The sequence below is a fragment of the Aquarana catesbeiana genome, linkage group LG04, assembly GCF_042186555.1.
Source record: "Aquarana catesbeiana isolate 2022-GZ linkage group LG04, ASM4218655v1, whole genome shotgun sequence".
In the NCBI taxonomy this organism is placed as follows: domain Eukaryota; kingdom Metazoa; phylum Chordata; class Amphibia; order Anura; family Ranidae; genus Aquarana; species Aquarana catesbeiana.
In genome coordinates this window covers 263,926,153-263,941,084 of record NC_133327.1, presented here as the reverse complement: position 1 = coordinate 263,941,084, position 14,932 = coordinate 263,926,153, and the positions used below count along the sequence as shown (strand labels likewise).

General features: G+C 41.9%; 1 protein-coding gene across 1 annotated transcript; it reads left to right on the top strand.

Annotated features, from left to right (window-relative positions):
- Window positions 1-12,301: 12,301 nt before the first annotated feature.
- LOC141139895 (zinc finger BED domain-containing protein 4-like) lies at window positions 12,302-14,621 on the top strand. The gene is made up of 3 exons (XM_073626453.1): window positions 12,302-12,525; window positions 12,705-14,086; window positions 14,171-14,621. Exons 1-3 carry the CDS (start codon window positions 12,359-12,361, stop codon window positions 14,557-14,559), a joined length of 1,938 nt encoding a protein of 645 aa, XP_073482554.1. The 5' UTR covers window positions 12,302-12,358; the 3' UTR covers window positions 14,560-14,621.
- The last annotated feature ends 311 nt before the right edge of the window (window positions 14,622-14,932 follow it).

Sequence of the window (14,932 nt, the reverse complement as noted above, 5' to 3'; positions counted from 1 at the left end):
CATTGAAGAAAACAACCCAAGAAAACTCTGGAGGAATCCTAGGTTCTGTGGAACACTGGATAACAAAACCTGCACTATACAATCTGATTATACAACCTCCTTTAAATCAATCATCGACTATGTAATGCTAAGGCCCACCTAATTACTACATACAAAATGGATTGTTTAGGTTTTTCCTTGAATAGCATAGTTTTTTTAAGACTGAATTCCAGGAATTCAGCTCCTTTCTAAAAAATTAAGGCACACTATGAGTTAAATCCAGCGAGGTGCATGGCACCTCCTGGATTTAGCTCTATTATTTATATGTCAGCTTAATAGTACTCCACCTGCCCCTCCCCTCCTCCTGCCTAATGACAGATGCCTTGGTATTACCGTAAGTGAAAACATTCACAAAATACAAAGGCTTCTGTGAATGGGCAGCAGAGGGGAGGATTGGGCATAGCTGTTCTATGTGTTTCTCTCCTATCAGATCCCTGGCAGAACAATAAACCTGTCAAATGTAGATAAGCCCAGGAGGTGTCATGCAGCTCCTTGAAATTAACTCATAGTGTGCTTTCATATTCTACAAAGTGGCTGAATTCCTGGAATTCAGCTTTAAATCTTAAGATATTGTATAGAGATTGTACAATAAGATTGTGTAGTTTACTTTCAGCTTTAGGGGACAAAATAATCAACAGATATGTAAGCCCTAACAACAAATTTCTCTTAAATTGTCCCTTTTGGCCTGTTGAATATAATATAGAAAGCATTTTGTTATATCTGTTAAATAAGTGCAAAAAATACTTTTGATCTATCCAGAAATCTTGTTGACTGCGCATTCTGTCTTTGTGCTGCAGTTACATTGGGGGTTATTTATGAAAAGCAAATCCACTTTGCACTACAAGTGCACTTGTAATTGCACTTGGAAGTTCAGTCGCTGTAGATCTAAGGGGGACGTGCAAGGAAAATAAAAAACAGCATTTTAGCTTGCACATGATTGGATGATAAAATCATCAGAGCTTCCCCTCATTTCAAATCTTCCTCTCAGATCTACAGCAACTGCAGTGCACTTGTAATGCAAAGTGGATTTGCCTTTCCTAAATAACCCCCATCATTCCTAGCTTTCGCTGAGGAATACAGAACCCCTCCCTTCTATGTTATCTAAAAGAGGAAAGGGGTAGGTTTCTATTTTTGGGTGACAAAACAGCTTCTCCTTTGATACAGTATGGTGAGTGAACTTCACCCTAGAGCAGGAGGTATGTTACTGGTGGAATCGTCAATTGAAATAACTAAAAAAAAAGCCTGGAAAAAAGAAAACTGAAATAGCTACCACATTTTTGTTTTTGGGGTTTAGATACACTTTTAACTTGGTAAGTGTTAGGGTCAGTATACATGGACAATTGAGGTTAGATGTGTGCACACTGACCCAATTTAAGATTCAAACACTACATTCCGCATCCGTCAAAAAAATGATGTCAGAAGCAAACCAAAAAATGTTTGTATGCACGTCCTAAAATAACAATCTGCATCAATTTGAACTAATACTGGTGAGTTCTCAGTAAAGCATTTCCTTCACATTGTGTTTCATCATTTTAAATGAAAATGAACTGCGGTCTTTGGGCATTACCTTTCCAGTTCACTTGAATTTCTTACTGCTGTCTGTATGCATGTAGGTGAAGGCTCATACTGTTTATAAAGACAAAGCCTGCAGTTTCGTTTTCCCACTCTCAACAGTCTGCCTGAATTACTGAAAGGAAAGAAACAAGGTCAATGAGAATTAATTGTTAGGACTAGTTGGGCCTATGCTGTTGGTTTGCATGAGCGTGCAGATGATTGCTCAACCATCAGATGCTCTCAGTTAACTGATCTAATAAAGCGTACTCAGGTATCAGGTATGCCTGGATCTAAATGTTTCCTTCTGCCCACACAAATTCCCCATCATTGATTTCACTAATATTTTTTTTTTTATTTCCCTTCAAGTTGTAGTGTAAGAACTGTATACTTATATGCAGGGATTTTTTTCTCAGAGAAAAGGTGCAGGAACTCAACCATGCCTGCCACACCCATACCTGCCAAATGGCATCAAATAGTAGTTCTTCCCTCTGCATACAACCCCCTCCCTCCACTGCCCTCATCTTCTCCCCCCCTCCTTAAAAGCGCCACCATCTGTCTTACCTTTGTCGCAATATTAAGCTGAAGCACCTGTCCGGCTGTAGTACCTCCCAGCATACTATACTATACTACATTCACTTGCAAGGGAGATCATGCAGTAGGAGCATCAACAACTGGTCACCATGGAAAAAATGGAGACCACAGAGGGTGCGGCCTACCACACACCCTCTCCTGCCCATGACTGCACTGAACCCTGGGCACCTGTTCTGTATCTCCCTTGTCCCTGTCCGGCACTCAGTGGGATCTGCGCAGGGGATCTGACCTGTGGGAGCTACTGGGAGATAAGCTATCACTTGTAAACACAGAAGCTGGACTTCAGTGTTACCTAGTGATAGTGGTGAGCAGGGAGCAGAAGACCTGAGCCAGAGGTGGTGGAACTGAGTTCCCCCTAGTCCCTCCTGAAAAAAAGCCCTGCTTATATGCTTGATATGGCCACAGTATTCCCACCACAAAGCATTTACTATGGTGTCTTTATTCCCAGAGTTTTTTAAAAAGAGGAATTGAAGAAGAACTATAGGCAAAACCTTTTTTTTAAATTTTGGATAGAGTAAGGGAGGGTCATAACCGCTTCACTTCCTGTCTCTATGCCAACAGAAAGTGAGAGGCAATCCCTGCAAACAAAAGGAATTGCTTGGGGCCCTCTAGGTCACCATAACTAGTGTCCCCATTGAAAATGCCCCCCCATTACTTTTCTAGGGACAACCTAAAAATTGGGATTTTCTTTTAGTTTCACTTTTAATGAATATGGTAAACAGGACAAATAGTAAGGGTGAATCTCCTTAAAAGGGGCATAGACATCAATAAAAATTGGTTGAATTGGAAGTGTTCTACTTCCTCTGCACTTTAACCAAAACTAACATAAAAAGTGTGGCAGAGGCATCCTCTACTTCCAAAATGTATAAATCTGCTTCTGAGAGCCTACCTTTGGGTCTGATGTGGATCTTAGAAATCTAGAAAAAAAATGTGTGAGGTCACCCTCAAAAATCCACACCCAACTGGTAGGTCAGGAAAGGGGAGGACACACATGCTGCACCCCCCCAGCCCAGATCCATACCAGCTACATGCCTTCAACAGCTGATAGAAATGGGGGTGATAGAAAAGGGGCCGGGTTTCCCTGTTAATGGTAATGATCATTTATGGTCATGTTTATATGTGGTTTACCACTTCACACAAATCGCCGTACCCGTACGTTGGTACTTTGACGCAATATTTTCAGGAACGGCGTGCGTTTCTCTTTAAGATAAAAGTGGTCACTGCGGTGGATTCGCCGCAAGATCACTTTTATCGGTGGCAGGAGAGAGCCCCTCTTCCAATTGCGTCCACTCCTCTCACTGCCTGGATGCTGAGTGAGGGGAAGATGGCCTCTGCTCGGCTCCATAGCATTGGAGGGCGGAAGCAACATCAAACGTTACTTCCGCCCAATGCTCTTAAAAGAAAAAAAATGTTATTTATTTTTTTCGAATGGAATTTTTTTTTTTTTTGTTATTAATGCATTTTAGTGTAAATATGAGATCTGTGGTCTTTTTTTTTCTATTACAAGGGATGTTTACATTCCTTGTAATAGGAATAAAAGTGACCCATTTTTTTTTTTTTTAAAGGACAGTGTCAAAATGAAAAAAAAAAGTAAAATAAATCAGAAAAAAAACAAAACAATTTAAAGTGCAAAGTCCCGATGAGCTTGCATGCAGAAGTGAACGCATATGTGATTAGTGCCCGCATATGAAAACAGTGTTCAAACCACACATGTGAGGTATTGCCGCGATCGTTAGAATGAGAGCAATAATTGTAGTCCAAGACCTCCTCTGTAACTCAAAACTGGTAACCTCTAGAAATTTTTAAACATCGCCTATGGAGATCCTTAAGGGTAAAAGTTTGTTGCCATTCCATGAGCGAGCGCACTTTTGAAGCGTGACATGTTCTATTTATTTTATTTATTTCAGGTACTTATATAGCGCCGTCAATTTACGCAGCGCTTTACGTATACATTGTACATTCACATCAGTCCCTACCCTCAAGGAGCTTTCATCCCCCTGATGAAGACACGTGACTCCCTGTGTCGAAGACGCGTAGGGGAGAGGCCAGGACGGAGCGATCAGCACAGAGCTGGGTTGTGGAGCTCTCACACCCCGCAGCACGCCGCACAGCCGTTTTTTCCTATGTTATGTTTGGTGCACATGAGCACCTTATAAATGTGAGTACCCCATGTGGGGATTGGATGTGATTTTAATAAAAGTATCCTACGGTATTATACTATATTAGCCTTTTTCTTTTATATGGTCTGATGTGAGTGGAGCCATAAAGAATCCAGTGTGGGAATCAGCTGTACCTAATACTGAGCCCAGGGGTGGCTCCAAAAGCGTGTATTGACACAATTAAAACCTGTGTCACACGCTCCAAGGTGAGCGCAATCACATTGGGGGTCACCAAGGCACTTCACAGCATGTTTTTCTTTGGGCACGTTTGATTCAAAACCGGAACTTTTTCTTTGAACCATCACCATTACACTGACTTTTATTTGAACTTGGTCACGTTATGTTACTGGATTGGAAGATTTTTTCACGGATGTGATTTGAACACCTTTATTAGGGCAATTATAGTTTCAATTCGCCCACGCATGTGATTGATTTACTCTGTTTGTGTTTTACGAATATATATATTGTTTTATTTCATTTTTTTTTCTTTTTCATTTTAATCACAGTGGATCTACATATGTGTAACATTTTTTAGCATATACACCTTATTAGGAATGATTATATTTTAATCACTGTGGATTGTATATTTATCTTACTACGTTTTTCTATGCACATTGCACTTTGTGATTTATTGCACTAGATATTTTTTAGTGTGTTTGGTCATAGGATTCACACAGCAGGTGATCTTAGTAAGTGATCAGAGCTTTAAGATTCACACAGCAGGTGATCTTAGTAAGTGATCAGAGCTTTAGGCTCTATTTGATTTGCACGCTTTATTATCTATGATTTGTACTTAGATTTACAGTTATTCAGTTACACCCCTAGGCGCGGCGCATTTTTTTCATATAGCTTTCAATCTAAGGTCCCTAACTCACATTCATACATACTAGGGACAATTTAGACAGGATCAAATTAATCTACCAGCATGTCTTTGGAGTGTGGGAGGAAACCGGAGTACCCAAAGGAAACCCACGCAGTCACAGGGAGAACATGCAAACTCCAGGCAGGTAGTGTCATGGTTGGGATTCGAACCAGCGACCCTTCTTACTGCTAGACAAAAGTGCTATCCACTACACCACTGTGCCACCCTACATGTTGGGTTATCATTTTACTCGGCATAATGTTATCTTTCACAATATAAAAAAAAATTGGGCTAACTTTACTGTTGTGTTATTTTTTAAATCAAAAAAGTGTATTTTTTCCAAAAAAAAGTGCGCTTGTAAGACCGCTGCGCAAATACGGTGTGACAGAAAGTATTGCAACGACCACCAATTTATTCTCTAGGGTGTTAGAAAAAATATATATATAATGTTTGGGGGTTCCAAGTAATTTTCTAGCAAAAAAAATGATTTTAACTTGTAAACACTCTGAAAAATAGGCCCGGTCCTTAAGTGGTTAATTACATCATTTTGGACACCCTGCCTCTTTGTTTACATCAGCTGTCATCTGGTAGACTAAAATACAGGTACCAGGCGTGTGTCAGCTGTTGGTGGATTTTTAAGGGTTTTTATAGAATTTATATGGGGGGGCCTCATTGTGGGGTTTTTTTAAGTGAATGAAATTGGTCACATCACGCACTTGTGTCCTCTGCCATCGGACCATGGCGCGGCACGTGCTCGCGTGTCGGCAGGCCCAGTGACATCTGACGGCAGCGCATGTGCGGTGACGCCAGGCGCAGTTGGAGCTGGGGGATCGCTGGGGGATCTCCTCGGAGACCGGTCCTTGCCGACGTTCCTATGAACTCGAGGCATTTGGGGGACTTCATTGTCCTGTGCCCACTCGAACCCTCCCACCTACTGACTGCTGGACTACGGGGGAGTGTACTCTTATTTACCCCCAGCCTATAAATAGCAGACCCTCCTATAGTCAGCACCTTTACAATTGGGTCTTTATATTATATATACCACCAGTATTGTCTTCTCTTTGCGCTCCTTGTGTCATTTGGCGGCAGTATCTTCCAATCTGGTTTCCCTCTGACCTCCCTCTCCCTGTCTGCGAGATAACTTTTTGGTTTTCATGTACCATCTCCATTGTGGGTTTAATGTGGTGGGGCACACCTGTGAGACAAACCACATTGTACATCTTCTCCGACATAGCTATACATTGTAAGTATTTACAATCTGCAAAAATTTGCCATCATATTGGATTATTTACCTACATTGATACTAATTGTAGATATTTTCGTATGTATACACTGACATGTTATTATTATACCTCTAGAAAACTATATTTTGCTCGGATCCTCCCCTGGGGAAGAAATTATATTATATTCCAAAACATGTTGGGATTCTTCTGTGAACTCGTCTGTGGTTTAGCCTCTGAGTTTATGAGACCAATTCCAGACTATGAGCTAAATATATAGATGTTTATATCTGTATGGCTATTTGGCTATATGGCTATTAACTATGTATTTGGTGATCACAATCACTATTTTGATATGTTTGAATAAAAGCTTTTGATTTTACCTCTTTATACTTCATTACCTGGTCTGACAACTGCCTTCAAAGTCCCGGTGGGTCCCCCAGTCCTGTTTTACGTTCACTGGTTGATAAGGATTCGGCAGTGCCTGCACCCAGCAGCATCAATAACAATCATTGACAGCAGCAAGCTGTCAGGTATAGTTGTGGCAGTAAAACCGCTATTATACTGTATTCTGAGAATACAGGATGCTGAAGCCACTAGGAGGTACCCCAAACAATTTCAAAGCCCACCCCCAAGATAACATCAATGTAGGGCTACTAACTGATGGCAGGAACACATTTTTGGGAGAACTTCCCTTTTTTCAGCCTGGCTGAGGACCACCTGGGGATTGGGAAAGTATAGTTAACAAGTAAATATTGTTACTTAGTACTTAGTACTTACCCAATAACTATACTTATAAAATCCAGGCAGGCAGGATGAAGAAAGGGAAGTTTTCTCAGTAACTCGTCCCTGCTATCGACTATTAGCACTACATTGATGTCATTCAGGGGCCGGTTCTTCTTTGACAGTGGCCGGCGTTCCTTCTTGCGACTTTAGCATCCTGCTTTCTCAGCAGTTCAGTGATCCCTGCTTTCCTGGCTGGCTGTTACACTTAGTGAGTGACTCAGTGACTCAGTGATCGGACACAGAGCAGGTTCACAGAGATGTTACCTTAGTTAACCGCCTTCCATTTCACATCCTCGTGAGTGCATTTATGCTTTTTAATATATATATATTTTTTTAAATGAATACATATGTAGATATTTGCCAATTACTAGCCTGTATATACCCCTTTATTACCAGGGTATTTTTCAATTTTTCAGTGCTTTAATAGTGTGACTAACAATTATTCAACCATGCAACACTGTTCACAAATAGATTTTATATCTGATATGTTAGTCAAAAGGAACTTTACAGCATCACTGGGAATTGATAGATCATAAAGTAAATATTAAAGTGGTTATAAAGTCAGAAGGTTTTTTATCTTAATGCATGCTATGCATTCACCCCTTCCCAACCAGCCGCTGCAGTTATACTGTGGCAGGTTGGCTCCCCTGGGCAAACCGTCATAGCTGTACATTCATTCGCCTTTTGACCACTAGGGGGAGCGCGAGCCCGCGGCGCAATGCCGGAGCCGATGCGCGTGCCCAGTGAGGAGAGCGATCTGTTGTTCATACTAAGTATGAACAGCGATTGCTCTCCTCACCCAGGCAGTCCCATTCCCCCACAGTTAGAATCACTCCCTAGGACACACATTTAACCCCTTGATCGCCCCCTACTGTTAACCCCTTCCCTGCCAGTGATGTTTACACAGTAATCAGTGCATTTTTATAGCAATAATCGCTGTATAAATGCCAATGGTCCCAAAAATGTGTCAAAATGTGTCCAATCTGTCCGCCATAATGTCGCTGTCCCGGTAAAAATTGCTGATCTAGTAAAAAAAAAAGCTTTAATTAATGAGTTTTAGACAATGAATATCTGTTCTTTTTTCACTTTCTAGATATAATTTAAACTTTTACATATAGAATATACATGCATGCATGTATAAAGATAAGTATTGTATTTGTCCTGGGGTCACCAGGGCCAACCAAAATAAACCCCAACCTCTGCCCTTGACATTATCTGACACCACACCAAAGCTGGATTTGGTGGTAACAACAGATATTTGTTAAAGACAAATGTAAACCATAAATATAAGCAATAAACATAGCACATTAACTAGAGTTGGGATCAGGGGATCAACTCTTTTATCTACACACAGCCACAACACCGCTGCACCGATAAGAGACTCAGGGTTATGGGCCTCAGATTTGGGGCTACAGCCCCAGTAGCCGCCCCCTAGTGACACCACTGGTTGGGATTAAGGTATTTGAAGGTCATCCTATAACAAACCAACGAGTATCTGCACACTAGGCTCCTAGCCACACAACACGGCGTTGGAGACATCACAACTGCAGATAAAAAATGAATCTTCACATGACCTGTTGCCACAGAGATGCCATACCCGAGATGGCTCCTCATCTCAATTGAATGTTAAATACAGATACTGTTCTCCAAAGACCCCAATACCCTGACCAGTGGCAGCGACAATTTAGAGAGTAAATGATACCACACACTGTAAGTGCAATAAGTAGTGTCCTGAAAAGAATGGGAGTGGTAGGAGTGCTGCTCCAACACTGAAAACTCCATCTGAAGCTAAAACTTTCTCTATCTTCAAACCCTCTTACAGCACCTTCTCATCTACCCTTCAACCAGTCAGGTACATGGCCCACCTCACTTCCCTTTTGGTTAGCTAATTATTAGATAATTATTTAAAGCTAAACTAAACATTGACCCCCTATAAGAAGCCTGTTTTGACATGTAATATTCATCTTAGGATAATAAAGTCAGTAAGTTTGTTTTCAGTTCTGGAAGCCCAGCACAGCAATTTTTCATGTGGTTTGGTTCACATAGCAAGTGAAAATACCAGGGTTTTCTTTAGTGCTGTTTATTGTCATGCTATGGTAATAAAACTACTATCTATATTTGCACAGATAACAGATGATGTTTGATGTCCTCTCATTAATAAAATGTAATCCACACACGTACACATTTAACTTTATTTCCTGGTTTGCTAGAGCAATTTTTTAGTGAAGAGAACATATTTGCCTCTGGGTATTGAAGTCAGGAGTCAGGTTCTAAAGTTTCAGAAGACATTAAAGGAGAAGTTGGGGTAGTGAATAAGACAGACACACACACCTCCCTGCTGAAGCATCAGTCTGATGCTGTAGTTGTTTTCTGCTGGCTCTAAGCTCAAGAACTGAGCAATCACATGACTCCTGATCACGCTCTTGGTCCTCTCTGAGTAGAGAGTGGTGACCGTCAGTGGAGCATTGGGCTGGGGAGGGGCCAGAAGCAGCTGGTTAAGGCTGTCAGTGACATGCTGAGAAACTGAGCCAGCTGCCAATCAGGCATCTGCATGGATCCCAACATTATTGTTGGTGGCCTTAGGAGAGCACAAGAAAGTGCACTTCTGTGACCCACAAGAGAAGTATAGCCAAAAAAAGCTTGACCACAGTGCTCTTGTAATGCTTCTAGGAAGCTGGCTTAATGTGGACTTAAATAGGTTGTAAATTCACACAACACAATCACTTGTATGCTCTCTATTTTAGCAAGATGTAAAGTGCAGTGTATGGGTTTCTTTTAAATTATAATCCTAAATACCTTTTTTACAAAGCTCCTCTGTGCAGTCACATGATCTCCCTCTGCTCTCCTTCCTTGATCTAAGAACAGCAGCGGAAGGGACTGAGATTCACCAGTGATGTCAGCCAGCCAGCAGAGGGAGGTCATGTGACCGCACAGAGGAACTGCGCAAAAAGGCATTTAGGATTATAATTTAACCACTTCAGCCCCAGAAAGATTTACCCCCTTAATGACCAGGCCATTTTTCGCGATACGGCACTGCATCGCTTTAACTGACAATTGTGCGGTTGTGCAATGTGTTACCCAAACAAAATGTATGCCCTATCTTCCCACAAATAGAGCTTTCTTTTGGTGGTATTTGATCACCTCTGTGGTTTTTATTTTTTGCACTATTAACAAAAAAAGGCCGACAATTTTGAAAAAAAAACAATATTTTTTATTTTTTGCTAATATAAATATCCCCAAAAAAATGTTAAAAAACAAATTTATTTATCAGTTTAGACCAATATGTATTCTTCTACAAAAAAAATCGCAATAAGCTTAAATTGATTGGTTTGCGCAAAAGTTATAGCGTCTACAAGCTAGGGGATAGATTTATGGCATTTTTATTATTATTTTTTTTTACTAGTAATGGCAGTGATCAGCGATTTTTAGCGAGACTGCCACATGGCAGCGGACAGATCGGACACTTTTGAAACTTTTTTGGGACCAGTGACATTTATACAGCGATCAGTGCTTTAAAAATGCACTGATTACCAGAGGTGGGGGACTCGAGTCACATGACTTGACTCAAGTCGGACTCGAGTCACCTGTTTGAGGACTTGCGACTTGCTTTACAAAATTAAATAAATGACTCGACTTGACTTTGACTTGCCACTAATGACTTGCGACTTGACTTTGACTTGGGCTATTTGACTTGCAATGACTTGCAATGACTTGGCACCACCAGTGCTGTGTCTTGGCCTAGGCAAAAGCCGCCCCCCCACAAAAGAAAAGCTCCCCCGAGTCCCGGCTTCTGCCCGCACAAATACAGCTTGCTAACATTGTGGGCGGGGATCGCATAGGTGTCCGCGAGCGGCGCTTGCAGTGTTCGCGGCCGCCACAGACTTTTTTTTTTATTTGATGATGATTGCGCTGCAGTCTCTCCTCCTAGGCTGTACAGGTCTCTGTATTCCGTCCGGCCAGGCCGCGGCACCGCCCCCCTCCCGCTGCGGAGTGATCTCTGAGGGAGGGGCTGGGCTTCTGTGCAAGTGTGCAGAGCCAGCAGCGTGAGTCGCGGGCCTCACGGTGGGGAAGGAAGAAGGAACTGGAAGTTGCCCAAGGAGCCAGCCAAGCCTAGCCGACTGACTGAAGAGTGGAGTCCAGTCCAGCAGCCATAGAGTAAGTCATGGCAGACTATTATTCTTCTACTGAGGGGGCACTGGAGCAGGGACAGTCACACGATTTAGGGAGGAACTGGTCTATGGGGGTCAGTGCAGTGGTCGTCGCAGCACAGAAGAAAAAGCACAGAGCCCGGAGCCTAGGAGGAGGAAACAGATTTGCAGAAGCTGCTGGTTTGTTTGATGCAGTGTCAAGCAAATGCTTCCCTGAAAACTTCCCTGCAAACTTTGCAGGGAAGCATTAGCTTGCTTGGCACTGCATCAAACAGACCTGCAGCTTCTGCAAATCTGCACTAGTGATGTAGCAGCTAGCAGGGCCCTGGGCGCAGGGCCCTGGCCAGTGGCCTGTACTGATGATTGCAGGATGCAGATATGATTGCAGATGCAATCAATCATCAATATCATTGCACATGCTAAAACTATGAAACCTAGGTAGGTACAAACCTTCTTTCCTTGTTTTCTCCTCCTCCTCGGCTCTGTGCTTTTTTTTTCCTGCGCTGCGACGGCCACTGCACTGACCCTCAGTCCCAGACCAGTTCCTCCCTGAGTCCTTCACTAATTAACTATTACTTGTGCGAAGTACAAAGTGCTCAACGTGAATATTACATAAAAATCATATTGCTGAATTAAGTTCTCCATGCGTACTACAAACTCATTAAACAGTCCACATCCAGTGAAAGTTCATGTACTGCAGTGCTCCATGCATGCTGAAATCAATGCAAACTTTAGCACTGGTCACTGTATTGGTGTCACTGGTGCCCAAAAAGTGTCTCTATGAGTCACTAATGTAATATTCTAATCTGGAATGATAAACGTGTCACTGTTTTAAACAAGGTTAGGTTAGGACCGTATATATATAAATAATACATTAAAAATAGTTCTGTAAGTATTAGTGTACTAAGCAGCAACACCTTATTTTCTGGCAGTGCCCGGGCCATCCCGACAGCAAACTCTGGATCCACCCCTGACAGATCAACGCACAAGGCAGCTATAATGGAGGGAGCGATTCCAAAAATAATTAAATTTGGATTTAAGGATTATGTTTTAGATGTTGGTGAAAAGAAGAGAACGGCGATATGCAAGGTCTGCAACTCAAAAATAAGAGACACGTCCACCACAACATCCAACTTCATCCGTCACTACAAGACCCACAAAGAAAAGTAGGTACAGTAACGTCACGTGTATATATATATATATATATATATATATATATATATATATATATATATGCAAATTAGGCCTACATCCCACTTTAGGTGGGAGCAGAGTGTATTGTTGTTCAAATCAATAAATCACATAGCTAACTTTTTTTTCTATCTCTCTTCTGTTTACTCTATAGATATGAAGAGTACATCCATACCAAAGGGACTTTTGATGATACCCAGCCTCAAATCTCACAATTCATCGCACAGGGGACTGTGCAGCTATACCACTGCAACCACCAGCAGCAAAAGGCAATTACAAACTCAATCCTGTCAGACCTCATTATAAACTGTAACATGCCACTGTCCATCATTGAACATCAAAGCTTTCGTCGCTTTTTGTCAATAGTAGACAACAAGTACTCTCCAGTAAGTAGAAGAACAATTACTGGCAAGCTTGACAATCTGGTGGCAGATAGGAAAATGAAGCTGAAAAATGAACTCGAAGTGGTAGATCATCTGTCAGTGACTGTAGATATATGGTCAGACCGCAGGATGAGAGGCTTTCTTGGAGTCACAGTGCACTGGATCAACATTGAGGATGACCGTCTTCAGTTAAAATCACAGTTGCTTGCGTGCAACCGCTTCAAAGGTCCCCATACAGGGGAAAGAATTTGTGAGGAATTTGAGCATATATGTGAAGAGTACAAGATTAAAAAAAAGGTAGACCACATCATCTGTGACAACGCCGCAAACATGAAAAAAGCATTCACTACATGTTTTCCAGGACAGCTAGAAGAAGACGATGACCTTGATGATTCAGACATTTGGAATGACCTGTCAGTGGAAGAACAGGAGATGTTTGACAATTATTTGAGTGCAAAAACCCAGACTAGACTTCAATGTTTTGCACACACGCTTCAATTGGTAATAGGTGATGGACTTAAAGAGACTAAATTAGTCAATGCAGCTCTCGCCAAAGCTTCCAGGTTGAGCTCCTTGTTACACACAAGCACCTCTTTCAAGGAAAAATTTGAGGAGGAGTTTGGACAGCGTGGAATCCCTGCCTCTGTTACCACACGCTGGAATTCCACACTGAGGCAATTGAAATCAGTGGTCAGCTGTGACCAGCTGAAACTGACTAGAATGCTTGAAGATGGGGGACACAAAGAGACTGTATTCACAGCTAGAGAGTGGAATCAGATTAAGGAACTCGTGGATGTCCTTCAACCTTTTGGAGAAGCCACAGACCTCTCACAGGGAGAAAAACTTGTGACAATAAGTGCTGTTGTACCCTGTATCCTTTCTCTGAATCACCACTTGGAAAATCATAAAGAGAGCGTGCGCTACCTTGGTGGCTTGATCCGTAGCCTGCAAGAATCACTCCAAAGACGATTCGAAGGGATCTTTGTCAATGTGAGGATGGCAGATGGACAGAATGATGTAGCAACCTTACCCTTCTCTGACCCTCTATACCTAAAAGCTGCTCTGCTGGATCCTTCATTTGGCACCATGTGGTTGACCCATGATGTTTTGGCTACCGAAAATGTCAAGGAGGCTGTGTCTGCGATGATAAAAAGTATGTTATGTTTTTGGTAATAACCCGTTTGCAGTAATAACACCTGAGTGCATTGAGTCACTGTTTTATGCTTGTGTTTTTCAGACTTGATTCTCAAAGAGGACTGCAAGCCCACCCCAACAACCACCGATGAAGACGAGCAAATGCCAGTGGCAGAGTCAGAGAGTCAATCTGGGCTGTTCACAGCATACCGCAAAAAACAGAAGAGAGATTCATGTTCCAGTCCCCAAATTCAGCTGAACCAGTATTTAGACATTTGTGATGGACAGAGCTGCCTTCAGTTTTGGGCCATGAACAGGCACATGCTCCCCTCTTTGTTCAGGGTAGCGGTAAGAGTAATGTCAGTCCCTGCATCAAGCGCACCTGTTGAACGTGTGTTTAGCCATGGTGGGGTGATAATGCGACCCCATCGCTCACAACTGAGCGAGAAAGTACTTTCAAATTTAATTTTTTGCAAATGCAATGCATTTTAGGTGGCTATTCTTAGAATAGCCACTTAACATGCATTGCATTTGCAAAAAATAGTATTCTGAGAAGTGAGAATACTATTTTTTGCAAATGCAATGCATTTTAAGTGGCTATTCTAACAACTAAGAAAAAAGGAATAGAAGTTAGGCGCTGTTTCCAAGCCTGGTGAATTCAAATGTGTTATTCCCTTACTGGGAGGGCAGTATGGAGTGGGAAAGATTGTAAAGATGTTGCCTATAGTATTTAGTGAATGTTTATCCCGTGGAATTACTATAAAGGTCCTGGATGTGCATAAGTCAAGTTGGTTGTCTGACTTAATAAAGTGCAGTGTGTGCTCTAAAAAAGATATAACTTAATCCGTATAAATATAATATATCC

What these genes read in the sequence shown, in the direction of transcription:
- LOC141139895 (XM_073626453.1), top strand. Translation starts at nt 12,359, where the DNA reads ATGGAGGGAGCGATTCCAAAAATAATTAAATTTGGATTTAAGGATTAT. An exon ending in TACAAGACCCACAAAGAAAA is followed by an intron (nt 12,526 to 12,704) that starts GTAGGTACAGTA and finishes TTTACTCTATAG; the next exon opens with ATATGAAGAGTACATCCATA. An exon ending in TGTGTCTGCGATGATAAAAA is followed by an intron (nt 14,087 to 14,170) that starts GTATGTTATGTT and finishes TGTGTTTTTCAG; the next exon opens with ACTTGATTCTCAAAGAGGAC.